This window comes from Botryllus schlosseri, chromosome 6, assembly GCF_051294905.1.
Source record: "Botryllus schlosseri isolate E-star chromosome 6, Bs_hap1, whole genome shotgun sequence".
NCBI lineage: Eukaryota > Metazoa > Chordata > Ascidiacea > Stolidobranchia > Styelidae > Botryllus > Botryllus schlosseri.
The window spans coordinates 18,093,260-18,119,343 of NC_137241.1; the positions used below are offsets into that span (position 1 = coordinate 18,093,260).

At 42.0% G+C, this 26,084-nt stretch overlaps 1 protein-coding gene across 3 annotated transcripts; it reads left to right on the plus strand.

Moving 5' to 3' along the window:
• The first annotated feature begins 197 nt into the window (after positions 1-197).
• Positions 198-26,002, plus strand: LOC145441308 (A disintegrin and metalloproteinase with thrombospondin motifs gon-1-like). 3 transcript variants are annotated; one of them, XM_080319136.1, is made up of 24 exons: positions 198-701; positions 939-1,094; positions 1,270-1,425; positions 1,613-1,768; positions 1,836-2,144; positions 2,906-3,058; positions 3,123-3,275; positions 3,354-3,506; positions 5,208-5,363; positions 6,288-6,596; positions 6,658-6,822; positions 14,312-14,479; positions 14,625-14,792; positions 15,335-15,502; positions 15,575-15,889; positions 15,952-16,120; positions 17,848-18,027; positions 18,090-18,226; positions 21,454-21,670; positions 22,507-22,715; positions 23,866-24,024; positions 25,022-25,103; positions 25,171-25,305; positions 25,648-26,002. In XM_080319136.1, the coding sequence occupies exons 2-24, from the start codon at positions 1,014-1,016 to the stop codon at positions 25,851-25,853; spliced, it is 4,104 nt and encodes a 1,367-aa protein (XP_080175262.1). In that variant the 5' UTR covers positions 198-701; positions 939-1,013; the 3' UTR covers positions 25,854-26,002. The 3 variants fall into 3 exon arrangements, with proteins under 3 accessions (XP_080175262.1, XP_080175260.1, XP_080175263.1); XM_080319134.1 differs by having other exon boundaries at positions 198-1,094; XM_080319137.1 differs by lacking the exon at positions 5,208-5,363 and having other exon boundaries at positions 203-1,094.
• The last annotated feature ends 82 nt before the right edge of the window (positions 26,003-26,084 follow it).

Genomic DNA, 26,084 nt, shown 5'->3' on the forward strand with positions numbered 1-26,084 from the left:
GCTTTTGATCAGGGAAGTATTTTCTCTCCGTGATTGAGTCAGAAGTTCGTTAGACAAGATTAAACTTCATATTTTGTTATCCAGCCTTCGAGTCTCATTCACGTTACATATTAAGGAAAGCCAGACGTGAGCGCTGACTCTTCTATCTTAGCAACACGAAGTCAGTTATCAGATTCGTCGTTAAAATGCGTGTCTTGGTTATTGCGTTCTGTAGCAGGACATAGGGAACGGAAACACATTTATCCGTCGCCATGTTCGTAGTAATGTATAATAATCGAATAGACCCATATTAATGGCCATGGCGACGACTTTCTGAATGCGATGTAAATGAAGACAGAGGGCTCTACTATTTCAGTGTACAGATCGCAGACCCATTCGTATGAGGTCGTTAAACATGCATCGCTGAATCATGAAACAATACCCATTCAATGGACTTGCCGTCGGCAAATAAGATAACTCCTCTTTTTCATATACGAAATTGCCTCCAGTGTTTCTCAAAAGGTCCATGTTTGCTATCTAGAAATCATTCAGCAAAAGAATATGATTATATGCACGATTGCTTACTTTTCAGGACCTAGACGGCCCTGTCGACGATGTCCGTTTTCCTTCGCTTCTTTCAAAACGCTGTTCTGGAGTGACTTACTGTACTAACGACTGGAACGTCAGCAGCCTATGTGTAATTAAAATTTACATGGGTGCAGGTTTGAGCTTACGTTTTAATTTCGAAGAGCCGTTTCAAACATTAACTTATCTTTTGTTACAGGAAAATCATAACTTTGCTTTGCAGGTATAACTAATGCATTGTGTTTTACAGGTTCTAACAAAACTTCTTTTTTATTTTAACCATACCGAGCACCTAATCTGCATGTTTATTCGACACGCCTTGCATAATCGCAGCCTAAAAAAACTCAATGAAATGGACATTCTTATTGATATAGGACTGCGAATATTGGGGACCTTGGCAATTATGGAGTGAATGTTCAGTTTCGTGTGGTGGAGGCGCAACACGTCGTATGCGGGAATGTGTCAATGGAAAGCCGGGCGATTTTGGATGTAGCGGCCCTGAAGAGCAAACTCAAGCTTGCGGTACTCAGGTAAGTTTGACTATTTATTAGTCATGTTTTGCCCGAACGTCACTTGCGGTTACCGATTAGATACACACAAGTTCATAATAGTGAGGAAGTCTAGAATTTCGGATGCGGGATGTTCGCAAACAACATATTGTGTTTCATTCATTGAATGGTATTTAAAATGCAAGCTGTATCGTAGATGTGTCCCGTGTGGGATAATTGGGGAGAATGGTCATCCTGCACCGTTACGTGTGGAGGAGGGAAATTACTGAGACGCAGATCGTGTATGGGAGGGGAGCCCGGATCCGGAGATTGTCTTGGTGTCATTGAGGAAGATATCGCATGCGGAGAAAAGGTGCCATAATGGATTGCATTAGTTATAGGACGAAGCCACTCGCATTCTCACGTATTTTTGGTTGTGGATTTGATCGTGTCAAATTGAAAAATCGTCACGTTCATACTTTTTGATCATATGGTTTTCTGACTGTGTTTTGGTATTGGTAATGTCACCATTAATATTATATATACATGTACTTTATAAGGCGTGCCCGAAATGGTCGAACTGGCTACAGTGGTCCGAATGTTCATCATCTTGCGACGGCGGTACTCAAGCAAGGGAGAGACAGTGCGATGGAGGGGAAGCGGGCACGGAAGGCTGTATCGGAGAAGTTGCCGAAACAGCGACTTGCAACCCACAGGTAAAACACTCGGTAACATTTCTCGGTGGTGGCAGCATAATTTACAGTATGCGCTCTGGACACACAGCCGTGTCCAAGATGGTCGGAATGGGGTACTTGGACGGGATGCACAATAACTTGCGGTGGCGGAACACGCATTCGCGGTCGGACGTGTAACAGGGGCGACGAAGAAAGCGATGAATGCGTCGGTTCATCCCTTCAAACAGAACAATGCAGCTCGATTTTATGTCCGACCTGGTCGCGGTGGGGTGTGTGGTCTATTTGCAATGCGACTTGCGGCGAAGGCAGTCAGGTCAGAGTGCGAACATGTCCAGGAGGGACCGACGGCGAAGACTGCGAGGGTGAATCGATGGAGATCCAGACATGTACTGCTATGGTATGTTACGATATGTGTGGTAAACGTTTATCTATCTTAGCGTCGCGACATTTGGTATTATGGTGCCTGTCACAAATATACGATTTGCAAGCGGTGTAAATCTTACATATCCTTGTCTTTAACTGTTGTTCTGGAGCCGTCTTCATATCACCTATATAACAATATCCGTCAAGTTGTGAAGTCTTGGTATTGTTGTTTACACGCGCCTACCGAAATGCATCTTATTTCCGTGTTTTTTAGTGATCAATATATTTCTAAACTGGCTATTACATAGACTTACTCGAATACGCCAATCTTCCCTTGACACCCACCGTTAAAGGCTCGGAAATATCCCGGAATATCACTAAGATTAGGTCTTGCGAATGACGAATTGAACGCACTATATATAAGCTGATATCTTAATGAGCGATGAGCGCATAGCATCGTCACGAGAATTAGAACGGAACCGGGTAAATGTGTTTGATCTGCTTCGATACTAATTCAGCGTAATAGAATTATGATTCCGTTAAATTGCGTCTGGTTATGAAGTTTCTTAACGCGGAGTATATTTTGATCGCTTTGAAGAAACTGCTATGATTGATATTTGAACCGAACTAATTTTGGATTCCTATTTGAGCAATTTTAGATCACAAATCGTTCTCATAATGGCCTGAAAGACAAAACATCATAACGACGCCTATTTGCGTAAATCGTAGAGGGCATTCTAGGGGAGGTGCAGACTAAATTCCATCTATTTATAGAAATTCATGATTCCGTTTCAGAAATGTCCTGAATGGACGGTCTGGGGTAATTGGAGTGTTTGTTCGGCCACATGCGGTACCGGCGTAGCAAGTCGTTCCAGGAAATGCGAACCCGAGATATCTGGCCTGGAATGTGTAGGTAGCGCCACGGAAGAAAAGCAATGCTCCGAAAAGGTATAACACAGTCATTATCTTAGATATTGAGACTCATATCATGGATATCGGTTCTATTCTGCAGCTCTGTCCGAGTTGGTCCGGCTGGGGAGTCTGGTCAGAATGTTCATCCACGTGCGGTGACGGACAAAACATGCGATTCCGTACCTGTATAGGAGGAGATGCAGGCGCGGATTGTATTGGAGATCCGGTCGATAGTAGATTGTGCAACGAACAGGTTTGTTGGTAGAATATACGTTGAAACGGTGACACTCATCAGTGAACAATACATCGGTGAGTGTAATCTTTCTTCCAGTTGTGCCCCGAGTGGACATCGTGGGGTGATTGGTCCGACTGCAGCTCGTCTTGCGGCGAAGGAAGCGTTCTTCGCTTCCGAATATGTGAGCACGGACTTGCTGGATCACAGTGCCCCGGTGAATCAATCGAGAATAAGGATTGCAACACCAGGGTAGACTAATATATCTTCAAGTATATTTTACGCATGTTATTATATATATTCCTAGTAGGATAGTCCAATCTTCACACGTGTCTTTAACGCTATTCTGGCATATCATTCATATTTGGTCTTCCGAATGAAGAATTGAACGCCAGAGGGGGCCAGTAACGAAGTAGCATACTACTACTTTTTCGAAGTACGCAAGTAGCTTTCCGTTACTTGCAGTACGCAAGTATTTCTGATTTTCCGCTATACTGTAATGCGAGGGAGTGCGCCATAACGTTACAGTTATGTTAACGTTAACGTTAACTTTACGCTGAAACATGAGACTGGGGTGAAAAAGATGTAGCAAAGCTATTATTTGTATCACATGATGCGGTCAAATCCGTATACCGTTTGAAACCAGGACCTCCTGTATGGGATGTATAGCAGCACAAACCTAGCTCACTGCACCGTTCGCAATTGTCAGTTTCCTGATTTAGACGGTCCACGAGAGCGTATATTTATAACTGCATTTCAAACTACTTATATACTTCAGTAGTTTTCAAAGACACTAAATTCTGCTTCAAGTGGTTTCGGGCTGCTCCTGAAAGAACTACTTCTCCTAATACTTGAGTAGAGAGAGAGAGAGAGAAAGAGAGATATTTATTGATTTGTCCAACCGTAAAGAAAACATCATTGGCACATGAAACAACAATAAATGAACTTAACGGTATAGGACAAGGTGTGACCGATATGACTCTGGGTAGGGTCAACTAGTCTGATCACACCCTGCATTAACAAATACAGATATCGTGTCATAAATTTGGATGCATTGGTTGGGATCAATCAATTCAGCTCAGCATAAAAATAAAATACTGAAGAAACTAAAAAAATTGGTGTGAGACAAGCGGATCATTGGTAACGGGAGATGAGGTGACTGAATAATTACTTTTTGAAGGAGTGGTATAGGAGGTCCCGTATTGATGAGGGTATAGCATTCCATATGACAGGACCGGCATAGTCGATCGATTTCTTTGTGAGGTTACTTGTGGGTCGATGAAAATAGATGTTACCTTGGGAAGAAAATCTGGTATTATGTGAGTGAACAGTTTGAGCAAGGGCGAAGAAATCATTAACCACAGGAGGCAATTCATTTTAAAAATATTGATGCATAAATTTAGCTACTTCAAATGTAAAAATATCGTCAAATTTTAGAATTTTGTTTTTGCGGTAGTACTGGGATAATCTTGTTCGTTGGGGCAAGCCAGCCATCAAGAGTTATGTGTCGCTACTTCTAGTTCTACTTGAGTAGCCGAGTAGCCTTCCTTGACTACTTTGACCACCTCAGTTTAACGCATTATATACAAGTTGATATCGTAATGAGCGATGAGCACATATCATCGTCACGAGAAACGGGGAAATGCATTTGATTTGAATCAATACCAAGTCAGCGTGAATAAATTGTGAGTCTGTTAAATTGTGTTTGGTTCTGAAAGTCGTTAAGGATAAAGAAAGTTGTATTTTGATTCTCATAAAGGTACACAGATATTAGACATGATTGATATTTTAACCCCCCTCATTTGCCTTTTCATTCGCGATTTTAGGTCACAAGTCGTGTTGGTAATAAATAAATAAAAAAGCATAATACCTATTTGCATAACTTTTAGATCAGATCCTCGGGAGAGTAGACCAAATTTCACCAATTTATATATATTCCTGGTTTAGTTTAAGAAATGCCAGAAATGGACTTCTTGGGATATACCCTGGAGTGTTTGTTCGGTCACTTGCGGTGTCGGCGCCAAAAGCCGTTTGAAGGATTGCGTACCCGGGATACCTGGCATTACGTGTTTCGATGGCATGATCGAATTTACGCAATGCATCGAGCCGGTACAGCACAGTCATTTTCATGGTCATGTCATTTCATCTCAGATATCGAAACTAGGCATGAATATTTAGCATAGCTAGATCGCTATGTCCCGCCGAATCAATTACAAATAATGACCGCGAAGCCGAGGTTGGCTAGTAGTTTATTTTGTCGCCATCATCATCATCATCATCATCACCAAATCAAAGCACCACGACATTGCGATATCATGAAAAGATAGGAGTGTGCCGAAACCACTCGAAGTATAGTATTATATTCAGACACCCACATTGGCCTAGAGCATGTAAATAGGAGGTATGTATACACTTGATTAAAGAAAGGATGACATAAAAGGAAGCGACAAAAATGAATACGGCATGTGTCGGTAGGCGAAATCGATGGGTCATATATTGTGGCCTGGTCATCTGGAGGGCTGACTAGTATTCGAAGTGTGTGATGCGGTCGTTATTTGTATGGCAACCCATCTCTTCGCGTAATTTCGAAAAATATATAGCATTTATCACATACGCTATGTTGCCAAACAGTCGTATTGTTTTTGCGCTCGCTGTAGCCGAAATGAATCATCTTTCTTTAACGTCCTTCAGATTTCAAATTTTGAATACTACCCGCTATGATTCCACCTGGCGGCCATTCTTTTCTATAGGGGGACGTAATGTTTCGTAAAAGGTTGGCCGTATCTGATCAGTCTGCATCGAAGTTGATCCGTTCTGAAAAGAAAACGTTGAACATACACAAAATGCAATATAATGATCATCGTACGATAATTTACTAATTACGATTTAGGTTATATATAATACATTTCAATCGGTACGCTGACACACTAGCAACGCATGCTCCATAATATACTACTTGTATCGATTTTATGAATATTTGGAAGAGTAATCGCTTTGTCAGAAAACATTCGTTAAATTACTCCTTATATTAAGGACTGTCCAATTTGGGGCGAGTGGTCACCCTGGTCGCTTTGTAGCACCACATGCGGAGAAGGTGAATCAACAAGGCAACGGGTATGCATCGACGGGGAACCGGGAATTGATTGTCTGGGAGAGTCTATCGAAAGAGACGTTTGCTCGAATGGATCGTGCGCCGACTGGGACTCGTGGAGCGAGTGGTCATCGTGTAGCGCGACATGTGGTGGCGGCGACAGAAGCCGTACGAGGGAATGCACAGGCGGGACCCCGGGCGAAGCGGGTTGTCGAGGAGAGCGCGAGGAAATTGAAATGTGTGGCGGTGCTGTAAGTATCCCAATCATAGGAAGCTTCTTATGTATCATAGTAAAGAATGAAAATGTTCCAGAGCGCTGAAGATTGCCCGACATGGAGCGAGTGGTCTATATGGTCGGGTTGTAATACCCCATGTGGTGGCGGTGTGCAATCGAGGACTCGGATATGCATCAACGGACATTTGGGTGAAGGGTGTGGCGAAGGAGACTATGTACAGGAAGTGGAATGCAATACAGCAGTAAGATCATTGGTGTAGCTGTCGGTACAATGATAGGCAGGCTTTCGATGCCGCTCGATTCATTAGTACCAACTGATGACAACTGACTCTCATAGCTTTCTGTTTCATTAGTGAAATGAAATGAAATCCATTCATTTTTCTATCTATATGTTTAGTATATCACAGAGGTGGGCAGATTGCTTCATGCGTTAGCCGCATATCAAAAATCTTAGTTTGAAAAGAGCCACAACACAAAAATTCAAAAATACGAATTTATTCCGTCACGCTAGGCTATATCGAATTAAGTTTATTATTGTGCGGTGATACTGTGCGTCTCGACCTGGGTTGCTAGGTGTTTGAAATCAGGCTGATATGAGATCAAAGCCATGCGGAGCAGTTCTTTCAAGTACTGCTGAGCATTTAAGGAAGATTTCAGCTCGGTAATCTTATTGCTCCGTAAATCTGTTTTCGTTGGGCAACTTGTGGCAAAGTTTTTGTGTTTAGTTTCGTAATGACGTTTCAAGTTATTAGCTTTGTACTTACTGAGCGAATCTTGACAGATAAGGCGCTAGCGGCTGACCTTCATTATCACTGAATGCAAACTCTATACCCTCAATCTGTTTTAAAAGTTCAATTTTCCTGTTCATAGTTTCTTTTCATACCATTATCGCTCAACGACATCTACTTGGCCAAACTCCGTAGTTATTGATAGCCTTTATAATACAAATGGAAGAGCCGTATTCACCATTGTTAGTCCGAAAATGATCGTGACCTGCGCCACCGTGATTAATTATATCAAGTTCATTGTGGAACACAATGATTTATGATCGATCGATGACCAATGACCATGCCCCATTGTTGCGGGTGAAACGCTTACGTGAACTTGATTCGAGAGGTCAAATGCAGAGTTATAACCTGGCATTGACACTTTTCCCTGTATTTTACGAGTGTTACGTAAACCATAAGGAAAGAAACAACCATATTGTTATTACGTGATTGAATACATCAATATATAATCAGGTAAAACCTCTCGCTACCAGAAATGGCGAAACGCATGTGCATTTGCGCAATCATTAAAGACCCAGATGCGGCTCGCGAGCCGGTTTGCCTACCCCAAGTATATCATACCCAGTGACGTGCGGTGAGGTTCATGGCTGGTGAGTCACGCCCCCCCCCCCCCACATACACACACAACAAGCACGCAAGCACGTAAAGCACCTGATAAAGAGACCTAAAATGTGAATAATAACAACAGCAGCGGGTATAGAGAGCATTTTCTTTGCACCCTGATAGCCGTTGCAATTCCACATTCTATGATACATGTAGGACTGGTCCTATTGTGCTAAATGGGCACGTTCAGACAAATAATAATTACTATCTCTTCAAGTAGGCCTTCCGGTATGAATTATTCGAAGAAAATCAAATAAACGTCCTCATTTACATTTTTTTCAGTGAAAAAACACTAGATTTGCCGAATTTCGAAAGAAAATGCACTATAGGTCAAGTCAAAATACACTAGATCCAGTGTTTAGGAGTGGCACCACTGACCACAAACAACAACGCAGGCTTTGTAGGTATATGGCTATGGCTATCACATACCATAATAGGGGGTTAAAGGGATTGCAGTCGAACACAGCATAAAGGACACGAACAACGACAATGAAGCCTATGCAAGTACATACCATGAAGCGGTCGCTGCAACGACTTGTTGCAAGACACGCTGGTATAGTGCTTGATTGGAGTCGACGCTACAGCTACAGTTCCCGTTGTACGCACTAGTCACTGACTAATGACCGCTCTGAGTACACTCTTGCAATCCTGATCACACACGCAGATCCAAGGAGCCTTCTCTAATAGCACAGAACAGCCAAATAGTAGTAGGCTAATTAGTGGTCAGAAACTTGTAGATTTACCAGGTTCAAATCATACTGCAATATATTAAGGAATATAGAAAGAACAAAGTTAGATGTATCTAATTGCCTGTATACGACTCTGGAGCGAGCACGCCCGCTACGGCGCTACAATGGCGATCTCTCAAAGCACGTGCTTCGCAGACTACTTTATCGATACGAGATTAAGGTCGTGGGAAATGAGGTTAGATATCGGGTGCTGCGCGGGAAGATTACTGGCACCCTGCTGGGACGGATCTTACATACCACAACGTAGCTATGGATGCAAAATGCATAACAGCTACATAAGTATAAGGGAATGTATTAGCTTCGCATTACGCATTGGCCGTCGCTTCTTATATAATTTCCATAAGACTGTTGGATTCCGAAATCGATAGCGCGTTTCAAAATGTTTCGATTGTTCAATTGTTAGCGAATACTCCATGAAGCAGATTCGTTTGTGCCTCACCTAGCCATTGTTTCTCTACGATGGCATTGTCTGTAATAAAGGCGAAGGTCACCTTCCTTGGCGATTTTTGGGGGTTCTGGTGCCCTGACACTGTAAATATTTGGATTTCCGGAATTAGTGTGACCATAGCGTTTCATTGATACCAGTTATCAATAATTCCGACCTATTTATGATCAATTGCATTGTTTCAGATGAGGCACGACCCGCCCGTGCCTCACCTGTGCCTCACCCAAGGGCGTAGCCAGAAAAAATATTTGGGGGGGGCGAAAAATTCCATGACGTAGGCTAAATGAACGTTAAAGATAAAGAAAAATAGGTAAATAAAACGATGGACTTGAACCCTTATTGGATGATTAACACAACATCTGGGGTGATCGTTATATATATATTCCATTCACAGAAATGATGTGATAGTATGATGATTGTGGAAAACCCCTACGACAACACCTTCGCGCGAAGCGCGAACATTTTTCTTGGTTAATGAATGAAATTGGTTCATTATATTGTTATTTGCATATTGCAAATACGTTTTCATTATCAGATTTACCGGCAGGGCTGATAGAAGTGGTGTCATCAAACATTCGGGGGGCGCTTAATTATACATCTTGAACTATATGTTCCATATGAATGTTGATGAACTTTTTTTACTCTTCCGACAGGAGCGTACCGGATAATAGGTAACGGTGAAAACAATACTTATATTTATACTATCAAAATCAATAACAATTATGACATTAAAACTTCTGGTGGATCCCCGACCTAGCCGCGCGAAATATTGTACATTATATAGGACGATCTACGAAAAATGTGGCGTGCGTCGGAACTGTTATTTTAGTCGTCAAAATCCCAAATTTCGCGGTCAAGCTAAACAAAATTTGGTTATTTGGTTTTGGTGATTTATTTTTTGATAATATTAGTATTTTCGAGAATCAACCCGCGGGTCTCTCAAAACCTTCTCGCGGGCCACGGGTTGGCCGCCCCTGTTCTATAGAACGTGCAGAACGTAATTATTTTTGAATAAATGAAGGATTAATTTGATCAATAATATTGGTGCGTCTATATGAACAAGTGGTGTCCATTCTTATCACTTCATTGAAGCACGGTTAGTTCGTAACCTCTGGTACAGATTGACGCTATACTTTAAAGATTGAAATCGTTGATACAAATCAGACCAAATAAAAAAAACTCCTTTAATCAGACTCGTTCAATTACAAATTAGCACTTTTTAACGTGAAGTGGTGATATTTTCTTATGCCATGCAGTCGCATTTGTGTTGGTGAGGCCTGATTGCAGGGACAGGATCATTAACCGCCATGCAGCCATTTAAGTACCCGAAAATGTTTCTCGAAGGCTTTCGGAATACATGGGTCGGTTTTATGGCCGTCAATCATTTTGGGAGCGCACTTTGCGGAGTCGCATGTAGCCTACTTTATATATCTTCGTGTGTCCCGGAACGGAAGTGGCCTAGGCTAACAGTCCCCAACCCCCATACTGAACCGACACTCCTATAGACTCAATCAACCCAACGACCTCGGGCTACTCTAGTGTGTATCTACTGGTACTGTTGTATTTTCATAATAGAGAATACAGCTAAATTCTACAATGGGTATTTGCGGAAAGAGTTCGTGATACCGATAATAAAATCAGGACATTAATGAACAATAAATCGCGCGAAGCGCGAAGAAAAATTTTAGGTTACATACATCTGCCCATAAATACTGTAATATCTATACATTTTACGAAAACTTTCCAAACATTTGAGGGGGGGCGACCGCCCCTTTCGCCCCTCCCTGGCTACGCCAGTGGCCTCACCTCTCTTTTCGCGGTGTATTTTTGATAATAATGATGTAAATTGATGATGTTGGATGAAAAGGATGTTCAAATTTAGTTATTTATGAACGTGGATGTGTAACATCAATATAATCATCGACTCATGGAGGGGTTTCACAATTTTCACTCAAGGGTCGGCCACACGGTACCGAAATTCGCTAGCGACTCCGTTTATTTCTTTGCTCCACTCCGTCGCCAGCGAGCGCTAGCTAGGTCGCTAGCGAGGTCGCTATAGTGAAGTCGCTACCGATGCGTTTCACTCGCGAGCTCGCTAGTGAATCTTGTTGTGACAGTATTACGTCACAGCCGACAAAAAGATTATTGTGAAATATATGGATCAGTTGTTCGGAGACCTCCGCCGTGTACGGACCTAGCCTGGAAGGTGATACATTGTAGCATACAGACCTGTATGGTATTTGAAATGGGTGCAAATGCTGGCTCTTGCAGGCACAAGAATTAAAATGTTTAAATTATAACACAAGGTATGTAAAACGATGTACAACGATAACGAAACGGGCCGTACAATGATAGACGAGGAGATTACAAAATCTGATCAAAACTATCACGGATACCCAACCCATGCATGATATCAAGGGATCAGGGCTACTACTGGATATTTTATTACGCCGATTTTCTGATTTGATCATCGTGGTCACTTCATTCATCAAGCAGCTGTTCTGCCCTACAAAGCTCTCTGCAACGGACTAACGCCAAGCCAATCGCAGATAAATAGATCACTATGATACCCAAATTTGACTGCTGAAATATGTATTCATTTATTGAATGCCACTGCCAATGAAAGTATTGCCTCTACAAATAACTACTAGTAATGCCTTGGACTGTCTGTGCAATGTGCATATCAGGGCTACTACTGGATATTTTATTACGCCGATTTTCCGACTTGATCATCAAGCAGTTGTTGTGCCCTACAAAGCTCTTGGCAGCAGACCAGTAGGCTACCAAGCCAATCGCAGATAAATAAATCACTATGATACCGCATTTGACTGCTGAAATATATGTGGTAACTAGGGTTGGATTATCCGGATAACGGTTAACCGGTTAACCGCAGGTTTTTTTATTATCCGATATCCGGATATAAATCTGCCGGTTAACCGGATAGAATAGTATCGGTAATAATGCGTTTTACACTTTTAGGAAGCTTCAATAAGTCGTATTATCAGTGTTGCGCTCGGCCAATTAGCGAGAACCGTGTCGCCAATTAGCGGGATACGTCAATGCAGTGTGTAACGCGACGCAATCTCCCGCTGTGAAGATCGCCAAATTAGGTCATTGATTGCCGCGAGCTCGGCTATCGTTGCTGGCCTGATTTTTCGAGTCTTCAACAAGCCTATAGTTCCGCTGGCAGAATCACATCTGCAATGGGCTCTGTGGACTTTATAAGATCACTGGCCTACATAATCACACCTGCATTGGCTTGGTGCTCACGATATTATCGCTGGCCTGCACAATCGCATCTGCAATAGGCATGGTACGAACGATATCATATCATCGCTGGCGTAACCATCGAGTCTCGGGCCTGGCATGCGTTGGCTCCTATCTCTTGGTGACTTGGAGACAATATGCCGGCAAGACTATTATGATCAGCGATTGTCATTAATGAGTGACATCGCGTAACTTGATGACATCGAATGTTCGCATTTCCTGCGTGCAAGCGTAATTAATTTCCACTGATACTAAATTCGAAAAAAAAAACGAAACCCCTTCGTTTTATTTAAAACACCCCCCCCCCACTTATTTTTCCGCTGTCTACGGGCCTGATCATGTGAATTTCCCATGGAGGAATTAGAGCGAGCTATCATGTCGGCCTCAATTCCAGTATCAACTACTCGTCCTTACAGCACTGGACACCTAAACAGAAGAATGGGCAAAAAGGAAGCGCTGCTTTACTATATTCAGCCCATTTTTGTTGAAGCAGAAAGAGCATTTAATGCGTGTGGACTCATTGTTACAAAACTCCAGTCCCGGCTACAGGATGCCACTATTGATGCAGTGACTTTATAAGGAGGGAGTTGCAGAAGTAGTGAACATTAAATGTGCTTGATTTTTCTCGTATTCGCTCGTACTGCGCGTGTACGTATAAATCTACTATAACACTGCGTAATGATTTTGCGATCCATTTTTCATGCAGACCTCGTGAAATCGATTATCTCACTTTGCATTCATTATCCGGTTAACCGGTTAGCTAAATTCCAAATATCCGGATATATCCGTTATCGAGATAGTGAAAATTATTGATATCCGAACTAACCCTAGTGGTAACGTATTGAATGCCACTGCCAATGAAAGTATTGCCTCAACAAATAGCTGTCAGTAATGCCTTGGACTGTGTGTGCAATGGGCATATAGCATTTTATTGTTGTTTTCAACTTCTACCATATCATCCGGTCGGCTAACATATCTTGTATACGGCAGAATACCTTTGTAATAATTACCGTACCGGCGCAGTTTCTCGTTCCGAGAAAGACTTACCGTACTCAGTTAACCTTTTCCCACCCCATGATGACGTAACACTCATCTTGGTGAAAAAGTGAGATTGTCGCGAGTGGCATCACTAGTGAATATTGTACGTGTGGCCTACCCTTTACTCATCCAGACGACAGGTGAGGCACTGCCTCACCTGTCTCATTGGACCGCACGTCACTGGTCATACCTTATCTGGTCTAACAAAGTTGTAGCTATGAGTCACAACTCACAAGGTTCAGAGTCGCAAGTCAATCGATTATTCTTCGGTACTTTGTCTGGAATCAAGTCGATCCATTTTCCATTCGATATCGAGTCAAGTCCGAGTCCTGGTCAGAGAGCAATGGGTCGAGTCCGAGTCATATCGGTTAGAGGCGAGTCCTATATTCCAAGTCATAGTGTTCACTGTCAATTATCGATTTCAAGTCAAATCAACCTACTTTAATAAAACTCTTGAGTGATATCGAAGGCCTCGCATTCATAATATACCCATTTTTATCACTTTTAGCATGTCTATTCAAGCAGATAAGAGATAGATTATAATTATAGGCTTATTTTCAGGAATCGGTCCTGAATCCTAATTCACGATCTTTGAATATATCCACATGGATATTATCAAGTCATATAACTTGGTCGAGGCGAGTAAAAGTCGAGTCGATACACAAAGTGACTCAAGTCCAGTCGAGTCGTTTTTGATTTTTAAGAAAATAACTCGAGTTAAGTCGAGTCGACGAAAAATTGGGCTCGAATGATAGCAATCCTGGTTCTGGTCTGTCTTACGATAAGATAGGAGTGATATAGAAGCTTTGACGCTTTACTTATATTTTTTTCCAAATCACAGGCGTGTGCGTCATGGTCTCTATGGTCTCCTTGGATGGATTGTAGCAAGACATGTGGTTGGGGAGAGACGCAACGTACGCGTACCTGTGTCAATGGGATTGTGGGAGAGCGCGGATGTGAATTGGATAACGGCGTGGGCGAAATAGAGCAGAACGAATGTTTGGAACGGGTTAGCGAGTTAATGCAAAGTAGTTTATTCACGAAATATTGAAGCGCGACGATATGTTTAATCACGTAGAATAAAACGTTGTAGAAAGATCCGAGTCCGAGTGCTTAGAGATGAACGGATAATTGAGTCGTAATTCGCCTTTTAGACCTGCCCAGAATGGTCGCCATGGTCAGAGTGGAGCGACTGCTCCGCGACATGCGGCGACGGATTCCGCGATCGTACTAGAATATGTTCCAACGGTATGGTCGGAGATGCCGGCTGTGAAATTGACGACGGAATTGGTGAATACGAAGAAGGCAACTGCACATTGACGGTGTGTAACACTCATAGGTCTTGCCTATTTGAAGTCCTTACGCAAACAGTTATGTTGTTAGACTACTTCCAGTTCTACTTGAACAGTTTGTGGCAAAATACTTACGTTTTGCTATTTAGATTAAGAAAAGTAGACCGTAGATTCTGGATAAGTTGGCATCACTTTTATGAGCGAATTTTTCATGAGAACCGATTGAAATGGTGCCTATATTCACGGTAGCTGACTTGGAAATATTTTCGAAGGTTCCACCTGTGTGCACTGTGTAGCATTGTGTCATTAGTCATTCTGCATTATCGTTGATGATCAACTGCTAAAAGTATGCAACCGCTCGACTAAATCTTCGTAATAAAACTACTTTTTTAATAATTTTCAGACCTTTCATTTTCTAATGACTCTCCAAATAGTTTTGACATGGTTATGAAATTTATAACTGTATACTTGTAGTAGAGTTGGCATTTATGATGTTATACTTCTACTGCTACTTGAGTAGCAACGCCAATAACTTGGATTATCTCTGCTGACACGTGCAATTTTGCAAGCAGACGTGTGCGGCGTGGGGCGAATGGTCGGACTGGGGATCCTGCTCGACGTCATGTGGAGGAGGTACCATGGAACGGTACCGAGAATGCGAAAACGGCTTGCCCGGCGATCCTGGATGTGAAGTTGTAGATAACCTTGGAAATAACAGTTTCTCAGAATGTAACGAGCAAGTATGTGCCATTGCCCATGGATATTTAGATTTTGCATGAAATTATGTATGGGTAATTCAAATCTTCTTTCAGCTTTGCCCCCAATTTAGCGACTGGGGTGAATGGAGCGCATGTAACGCGTCTTGCAGCGAGCAAGGCATTCGTGTTCACAGCAGGGTCTGTTTGAACGGCGAGATCGGTCAGCTCGGATGCGAAGGCCCCGTGACTGAAGACCAATCGTGTTCCGGACCCGAGTGTGCATATTGGTCTGAGTGGTTTGAATATGGCGAATGCAGCAGGACTTGCGGGGGCGGAGTCCAAACCAGGCTGAGGCTTTGCATAAACGGCGAAGCTGGGAGTCCCGGCTGTGGTGGTCAAAGCTTTCAAGAGCGTACCTGCAGTGAGGAGGTGCGCTCGTAGATATGCTGAATGAAACTAACGTAGTTGTGACAAACCGCGATTTATTTTAGTCATGTTCGGCGGAATGGTCTCTATGGGAGACTTGGACTTCTTGCTCACGTACATGTGGCGAAGCGACTCGGTCTAGATTTCGAATTTGCGCCAACGGAGAAATTGGAAGTCAAGGGTGCGAAGACGAGTCGATGGAAACGGAAAGTTGCGCGGAAATCGAATGTCCAAGTACGTTGCGTGTTGAATGAGTTGGGAGGGTACATCGTCCTTTCCCTCGAATGTAGCCGAATACTTGTTTCCTTTAGACCAGTGGTTCCCAACCTTATCCCGCCCACTTACCATTTCGAGGTTTTATGCGGTGCTCGCGTACCACCTACTTAAGTTATGTCGTAAAGAAATATCAAGTTAGACTCGTGAGCGTCTCGCGAATGAAGGTATTTCTGGTACGTTACGGCGATTCCAATAAATTTCTACTATGCGGAAAACCCGAATGGGATGTCAAGAAATATAGCATCACGCAACAAAGTGCATCATCACTGATTTTGTGCCCAAGTTTTTCGAAGGTAACCCCCTCCATCAGCTATACCCCTGTTAATCTGATCACGTGGACTGAGAATGGATAAATATCTGACAGTAATATCTGAAACTACTTATATTATCGACGAAATTCATTCACGAGGTTTAGAAAAAACCTGAACTAATATCTCCCTTCGGCCGAAAAAATGAATCTTCTCGCCTAGTGGTACGCATACAGCATGCAGGTTGTAGACCACTGCTTTAGACTCAGGGCGGATATCATCAAGTTGGATTATGATCGATGAAGTCGATTATTGAGTTCATCAGGATTTAGCAACCCAGGATTAAGGATACCTGGTGATCGCAGCGCATAAAGTTAATTTTTAACTCACGATTTAACAAACCGTAATAAACTATAGAATATAGATAATAGTTATCTATCAAAACTGCGTAACATTCATACGCGCATTTATTTTCGATTATATGACTGTGACGATTGTGTCCTAGGTCCTAGGTCCTTCACTAAACCATCAGGCAACCAACGAACTATGTACCCACCAACGCAGAGCAATACATCTATCGATAGTCTATAATCCGTTTCTTCGCTACACAAAGTGTATATAACAGATTACGTACGACTTTCATTTCCCGATGATGATAATTCTACCTATATTACAGTCGCAGCCTGCCGTTTCACTCAACAAATGACAACTTACAGCCAAGACTGCGTTTTCGCATTATGATGCAACAAATAACACCACTTAATTAAAAACTCGGGACACCTCGAGTGATCATCGCGCGTAACCCTATTCAATTTTATGCGTCGAGATTAGCAGTTTTTAATCACACGTCTAACATCCTCCTGTATCGGCTAACTTTATGATCTCCACCCTTAGAGTAACTTAACCTCTAAGCCCATAACATCTTAAGCGACGGTCACTGGTTAGTGACGAAGTACTTTTACTATTAGAATAGGTTGACCTTCTTGTACTACTTACTTGGGTGGTTGTGGTTATGTTCATACAATACTCCAAGGCTATGACTGATCCCCCTCTACTTGCGCGTCTTTTAGGCGAAACTACTTAGCCTACTTTTTACAGATTTAATTTTGTTGAGTCGAAATTGGGCGAAATCACTCCTGTATCACGGCACCTGAATTTCTTTTCGAAAATCACACAGATTTGTAGCTTTATTAATCAGATGCACTTTGCAATATCGGAAGTAAAAACCTCTAATAAACACCTAAAACTTATGCGAGCCCTCGGCCAAATTTACTCTTTGACACTACCTACTTTACTTCTTTTCGGACCTTCATTGTATACTTCCAGTTCACGCAGGTTTGACGTGTCTTGTAAATAGCTACTTCTGCTTGTACCTCTATGTAGGCTACAGCCTCTTACAAACATACATATATTTCAATATTACATTTTTAATTCCAGCATGTACCCCGGTTTTGGACGCAGTGTCGAATGGCAACGTGTCTTGCTCTGACGGTGCGAATGCTGGCTCGACGTGTACATTTATCTGCGACGACGGCTTCAGAGTGTTTGGAGAATCGTCGGCGCTTTGCGAGTCCGATGGCGACATGCAATGGAGTAACGATCCCCCGATCTGTATAGGTAGGATCAACATAGTGCCTACCGACATCATTGTCTCATATTCACCATGATTATACTCACAGGAGCATGCAATGAAGTTGCCGATATTGTCTTCATAATCGATAGTTCGTCCAGTATCAGGGAGGCAAATTTTGACATCATCAGAAATTTCCTAAAATCAATCACTAGTAAATTCACTATAGGATCGGATGCAACCCAGGTAAGTCATCAATGCGATGCAGCAAACCGTTAGTTTCATGAATGCACATTGCACAATTGCAAATTGTATAGTTAGTCAGATAGGATGTACGCTGTATCGGTTAACCCTATTAGTATTCATTACGAATGTGTGAACCCCTAAAACAGAGGTTTCAAACTCAAATGTGCTCGCGGGCCAATTTACTAGTTTTTGATGACGACGCGGGTCGCAGCATCAATAATAGGGATATTCAATGTATAATTTCCAAGTAGTCCTTATTTGACGGGACCTTGCAGACAGGCATTCCACAAACATCGTGGAAATGTAATTTACTATTGTATTATTCACTCTTGACACGGAAAAAAATCACATTTTCAAATATTTGAATAAACTTGTTTTTGTGCCGGGCATAATTTTTCAAAATTAATGAGTTAAAAACATCATACAAGAGGATGCATCATGACATCGTAAAACTGTCGGTTCATAATATTGCAGCTAGTGGACCTTTTAAATCTACTGAAGATTGATCTGACACCAGAGCATTTGAGCGATGTAGCATAGTCCTGGTTTTGATATAGTCGTGAGAATATTGTTACTGTCATTGCCAAAGTCAAATTAAATCAGCGTTAAATTTTGCCTTCGATTATTATTGGAACACATCAATAATAACTTAAATATAATTATTATTGAGCCTCAGTAATAGCATTGCTTCTTAACCTTTTTAGCGATCGTACCCCTTGTGCTTCAAATGAGATTTCTCGTAGCCCCTGTCCATTTTCAACACAATTTCTGATCAGAAAGCCCATTCACATAAAATCGCGCGTAGCGCGAAGACTATTTTCCAGTTGAATAAATTGGCCAAGAAGATATATTCCACAGCATATAGGCCTAATTCCACAATGCATCTCGTACACCCTGATGTGATGCTTCGTGCCCCGATCGGGTCTACGGACCCTGGCTAAGAACCCCTGGAATAGAAATGTCCAATCGACGAAGAATTCATTGGTGTTACAGCTGTAGAGGTATTACTAAGGTACTATACCAGTGGTTCTTATACTTTTTAGACCGCGACCCAAATCTGACTTTTAGTTGTATCTCGCGACCCGAGCAAGACACACCAAAATGAATGCATTTGGGTGCCGACCAATTATATCAATAACGAAGGGTTTGGCCACCTGGCGACGGTCAATTATCGCCACCGAACTTTTTGGCACCGCACTTTGCCCAGCCTTATGTTGGCCCAACGTCATATATTCATGTGTCCAAGCGTGGACGGGTTTTGGCCTCATAAACCGGCAACCACTCGTTGTACAACTCTACACTAAAGCGTCCCAGGTCTGCGACGGTGTTTTCCAGAGAAACCAATGTTGAAAAAATCTTATCATGAATTCAAACCAATTTGTTTAATACAAAGGTCGGCACATTTTCATGATCAAGTCATGTTGTGGTCACGACTTCTACGCGTGTCTCGCTTATTGGCCGTGGTACCAAACTCAGTGACCTCCGATATGCTCAAACCAACTACAGTGAATCGCGCGAAAAGCGAAGATATTTTTGTTGTTGCAATGACCTCAAATAATATTACATACATATTAGGACCATTCTGGTACCGTCGCGACCCAAAATTATACCCTTCGCGACCTATGTTTGGGTCGCGACCCATACTTTAAGAACCACTGTACTATACTATCTACTACCTTACTCGCCACCGATAATAACATGGATAAAGAGAACAAACAACACCCAGCATGAAACCAACTATACGTCACGGGAGTCACAAAATGCCAATGGTTGCCATAGATTAGATAGCTATATACCCTACGCAACACAAGCTACGACCTTCTGATATATTACTATTCCCCATGACCGTTTCATAGTTTGTTGCGTCCGTAGGATTACTAAGTCACCGATCCGAGTCGCAAGTCCTTCTCTGATTTTAACGTTTGACCCGACTCAACTCGAGTCATTTTTATTTAATCACCCAGTCAATCCGAAATCGATTAACTTTACGAGAAGGTCGCACCAAACCAAATCACAATTTTCAGTCACGAATCATCAACGGGTCATGTTTTATCATCATGATCTATAAATGTGATGTAACAGTTGATCTTCCACCTCAAGGTAGCTTTTAAAAGTGATGTGATAGTGAAGTTTGTGTGAAGTTAGTGAGATTTCAGTGATTTTTATAGTAGTTTTAGGGTGAACTTTAAGTTCTTATATCTAAAAAAGATGTATGGCGCATGAATATATGTTGAATACTTGGAATTCCAAAATGCCGTCGCGGGCCGCACAAAATGTCGCATGTGGGCCGCGTGTCTCGTGTTTGAGACCTCTGTCCTAAAAGGTTGGAGTTCTTGTGAACACGAACTTTTCTAAAATGGTCTATATTCTATCTATGTGAAGTGTGAGCGCAATTGTGAGCACTGACAATCAGGCTACGTCACAATGCTAATTGAAGCACAGCTCGCTCTTTGCCTCTCGATGTATAACAGTGGTTCTCAACCTTGGGGGGGGGGGGCGTGAAAGTATCTGAAGGGGGACGCGAAGAAGCGGTCAACTGAAATTTGTTTTCGCGATTTACCTCCAATCCACGCGTGTTTCTCTACATATAGACCGAATTTCATATTTTTGAATTCTCTCATCAACAGTCATAACGTTCCATGCCATGGGTTTGCTAGCATCCCGGTTGGATTTTGTGATATGACGATAAGGGGGGCGCGAGATTTTTCACTATCATAAAGGCGGCGTGTCTAAAAAAAGGCTGAGAACCACTGTTCTATAATATACGTGCCTATCTGAATAAGATATTGCTGGTGTCATTCGAAAAATGTCTCTATGCTTGCATCTGTCATCCATTATAACTTCGCTACTGCTGGGAAAGTTAGGCTCATTTTCTAGCAATGTCAGATATGAGTCAAAGTATTATAGGCTACTTAGAAACGGAATAGAAATATATTTACTTATTAATAACTAATTCGTAACCCATATAACATTGTGTAATTTCGTGTTACAGCGATTATAATTGTAGCACTCTAACGTTTATCATGATAATTAATGAAACGAAAACATCGTTCCATCCAGTGCTTTCGCCATTCGCGTGCAACTACATATTGCTGCGCTGCGTAACGTTTTTTCGGATATCTTCTAGGATGTGATTCAGATATTGTGGCATCCAAATTGGCTCATTACCCCACTTTGGTGACGTGAATTTCAAGTATAATGTCGTTAATCTGTGATCCTATTTCAAGTTCGGCGCCATCCGTTACAATAGAGAAGTCTCCCCTCTATGGAACTTGAACGAACATTCTACCTACTCCGAATTGGCAAATGCGATCGACAACATACCGTACGATGGATCAGGCACGCTAACTGGTAGCGCTATACGCTATGCGGATGAGAACATGTTCACCGCCGACGCTGGAAGAAGACCTAACGTTCCGAAAATCGCCGTCGTCATCACTGACGGTAAACATTTGAGAGTTCGAGTTTTCGTGCTATTTTATTGATAACCGCGAGTTTTGAGAACGCTATACGCACGTTACGTGATGACTATAGCGAGAGGCAGTCATTAACGAAGTACTTATAATTCTTTCAACGTACTCAAGTAGGTTTTACCTACCGTGCACCGCATACTATAGTGGTTTTGTTGTTAGACAACTCGTGTTTAAGACATTGGATTCTGTATAGTGGATATATTTGTGTTTATGTGTGAATTTGTCGATAAAAACTGCAAAATAGCTCCTGTACCACGGAAACTGAATTTATTTTCGAAAATTGTTCTCATCTGTAGTTTCATTAATCAAATTGCATTAGTCGCAAAGATGTAGCCTACTTTTCCATTTCAAAAGTAATCTGCTACTATATACTGTTTAAGATATGCGATCCCTCAACTAAATCTACTTTTGAAACTAATCACTTGAGTATTTCCGAGACCTTCATTTTCTACTTCCACTTGAAGTAGTTTTGACATGTCTTGAAAGCCGTTACTACTCCTTGTACTTGAGTAGAAATTTGCGACCTTACTGTTCAAGTGCAAAACAATAACTACCTTGCCGCTACTCTGACTATATATTGTACCGTAGACCTGTCTGTGAGTAAGATTGATAGATGCTCATTGTCGCTTGATGACTTGTAACATGAACATTGATTGGAGACAAATGTTCTTAAAATTAGTTGCCTTTTGCGCAATGCGCACAACACATGTACGGTACGCCTATCACGGTCGTATGAGACACTTTAACTTCGTTTGGTATTATAATTGCACTTGTCCCATGAGTGTTTTATATATCTTGTTCTTCCAGGTGTTTCATTCGACGACGTGTCCGCACCGGCCAGCCGTATCAAAGGCAGCGGTGCCCTTGTGGTCGCGGTGGGCGTGGGCCGCGCCAAAGTGGAACAAATCAACGAAATCGCCTCCGAACCGGACAGAGATTTTTCAACGGTCGTGGAGAACTTCGCGGACTTGCCTGGGGCAGTTTCAACCATTGCAAACCAAATCAAACTGTGCGAGGTACGCCAATGCCAAAATATCCAATGAATTGCACACCCGACTTACGCGAAATAGGTTGAGGAGGCTTGTTGCGAATGAGTGCTGCACACTGTACGAGGAATGTCAGCCACGTGCACCATAAGGCAGTACGCGCACAAAATAGAGATCTCTACTTCAAATGAAAATTTATAGATTTTGCCCATCATCTGTCCGTTTTTACAAGTCCCGATTTCAAAATTTGAAATTTTAGTATGATGAAAATTTAAATTTCATACCAATGGTCAATCAAAAATTGCAATTTCATATTTTGTAATATCGACAGTACAATTTACGTACCGAATTTTTTTTTCAGAAGTTATCACAGTAACCATTGACTTTACTCAGTTATAAGTACAAGTGGTTTTATTATTTTCTACTCTATGATAGTTCGAATTTCCCTTATCGTGGCTATAGCGACATCTGTTCTATTGAAAGATTTTCAAAACTTGGATATTCAGATATGATATCTGGATGTGAATTTCGATATGGAAAAAATATTATTTTGATTCTAGAGTGAATATAGGGGGCCATTTAGGTCTGAAATAAAGATTTGGATTTTATCCGTCACTTAGGGTTACCATATTTTGGGACCCGGAAAGGAGAACACCTTTTACAAATCACAAAAGTTAGATTACCGGACTAGGAAACAGCTGATTCTAAATTTTTTACTGGAAATCCACTTGTGTTGACTAAAAAATAGACTTGCTCGAACAAACAAACAAACACATTTCGCGTCATTTAGGGCGTTTTTTCGTTGTGCCTGTCCATTGGCCGGCGGCTGTCAAACCTATAAAGGAGGATGAATTCCCAAAAAGGAGGACATTTAAGCGTCCTCGGGGACATTTTCGATTTCCTAAAAAAGGAGATCAAATCCTCCTAAAGGAGGCGATATGGTAACTCTACCGACACTGTCTTACTGTGCACCTGTGCAGTGTGCACGCGACTGGCCTTCATAATATGTACTCACTCGCATCCACTATGAAGAATACGTTGAATATCTCGTAGGAATTGCAGCAAAAAAAAGTCCTCACCATGCGGTGCTGCGTTAAAACATATTGTGAGAGCCCATGTCTTTCATGCTGCGGCAAACAGTGATCTATGTCTTATATCTGAACCGCTCGAGTATTTGCAGAAAACTGATGCTCCAGTCAGTTGCCCGCCTCAAGTACTCGCCGACATTTTGTTGATCGTGGACAGTTCCAGCAGTATCGGGAACGAAAATTTCGACATTGTGAGAGGATTCATCAAAGACGTGATTGGTGAATTCAACTTGGGGCCGCAGGCTGCGAGGGTGAGCAAAAGTTTCCATCGTCCAATGATGATTAGGCTACATATCTCATCTCGTTCAACTGGATGATACTCAGCTGTTTTGCTGTGATACATATAGTCGATTCGATAGTCAATCACGATGGACATGGGTATATAGAGAGAGGTGGTCAAAGTCATCTTTGGTATGGAAGAAGTAACGAGGTTAATATCTACTCCAGTACAAGTAGAAGTAGTATAATATCGTAATCACTTGAGTAAATGTGCAAGTAGACAAACTACTTGAGTACTCCGATAAACCAAAGTACTTCGTTACTGACCCGCTCTGAAAATGGGTCGGTTTAGTTTAGTGATAGCCAGAAGGTACGGAGCCAGATGGTGACGGGACTATTCGACGTTGACCCGTTAGGTACCAGGATTTCCTCCGAGCCGGTTATTTTGGCGGATGGGGTCAGGAGGCTTATAAGAACGGTTAATTCTATTCGTGTTTGTCTGAACTAATTAATTGGTAATATATTACTTGTGTGGAGATCATATCGAGATCATATCTGTGATTTCGTTTTAAAGTAGCCTATCGTGTCTCGTACATCAGTATCAATTTATTAACATTTTCATCATTTCAAAAACATTATTGGGAGCAGTGAATGATGCTAAACACTACTTATGACCAGTGACCATGTACCTTGGATTAAGGCGATTAAGCTGTGTCGCCGAATAGTTTTGTCCTCCGCGTGGCGGCAGATGGCGTATTCACAGCAAATATTTTCTGTATATCAACTGTAACACGTCGATCTTCGAGAATTAGAGTGCCTGATTCAAAGTGAGATAAAATTAACAGTTTCTGAAACGTTTGCGATGACCATCGATGTCGCAGCGTTAACATAGAGAAACTATCTTTTCTGTAATGAGATATAGAAATGTGCAACAGCCAATAATACCCTTTCCATTGAAAGTTCATTATAGGATAAAATACTCCCATCCAATGCCTACAACCTACTAAACAATCGTTATTTTTTTTTCAGTTTGGCCTGATTACGTACAACAGAAATGTGAACGAATATTTCACTCTGAGAGATCACGATGAAGCGGATGATATCTTTATAGGTTGCTACTTATAAAACCGATTTCAAAGAAAGCAGCTCGCTCGTAATCATGCTGTATTATGTTCTAGCAATTGATCGCATGCCGTACTCGGGATCTGGAACACGGACTGGAAGCGCTTTACAATATGCGTCTAGAAACTCATTGACGGAGTCTTCTGGCGCGAGAGCGGGCGTACCCAAAGTTGTTGTCGTAATAACCGACGGTAAGTAGAAAGTATTGGCGTTTGGTCAATTGTCGGTCACCCGCACAGTCACACACGAAAACTTATCAGCACAAGTTGCGCGCGCCGTATGCTGTGATAATGATGTCAACTGCACAATCCTGGTCGATGTAGCACAAACCAGATGAATGAATGCCTTGAATGGACATCGGGCACTGCATAGATTTGGACATAGCTCATGAAATCGTTGCGACATCTTTAATTGGTCGCTGCTACCCATAGCCTACCACAGTTATGAATAATATCGTTCCTGCAAGTCACAAAGCACGCAATGTACGACGTGCACTGTGTATATAGTAAGATCAAGTTAATTTTTCCATACAGGTAAATCGCAGGATAACGTCTCAGCGGCCGCAGCCGCCCTGAAAGAGAAGGCGGAGGTTATAGTGATTGGAATCAAGGGAGCATTGCGAACTGAATTAGTGGAGATAGCGACGGCGGAGTCAGACGTTTTCACTACAGATTTTGATCAACTTTCCGGATCACTGGAGGGACTAAAATTGGCTATATGTGCCGCTGCACAAAGCTAAAGTTTCGTTGTAGTTATAAAATTCCATGTCTATAGATATCACCTTATATAGTTTCTTGACTAACCTACATTTTGTCCGTTGTATTAATATGATCAGATTGCCAACCATGTATGATGGATTCAATAAATAAATTTTGTTCTGGTACAGAAGGCTTCTATAACCATGCATACGCAGGTGTCTTACCTCATTGTCATTGCATTGGAACAGTGCGGACACTGGACTGGTTATCCT

What these genes read in the sequence shown, in the direction of transcription:
- LOC145441308 (XM_080319134.1), top strand. Translation starts at nt 1,014, where the DNA reads ATGCGGGAATGTGTCAATGGAAAGCCGGGCGATTTTGGATGTAGCGGC. An exon ending in TTGAAATGTGTGGCGGTGCT is followed by an intron (nt 6,597 to 6,657) that starts GTAAGTATCCCA and finishes AAAATGTTCCAG; the next exon opens with AGCGCTGAAGATTGCCCGAC. An exon ending in CGCGGAAATCGAATGTCCAA is followed by an intron (nt 16,121 to 17,847) that starts GTACGTTGCGTG and finishes TTTTAATTCCAG; the next exon opens with CATGTACCCCGGTTTTGGAC.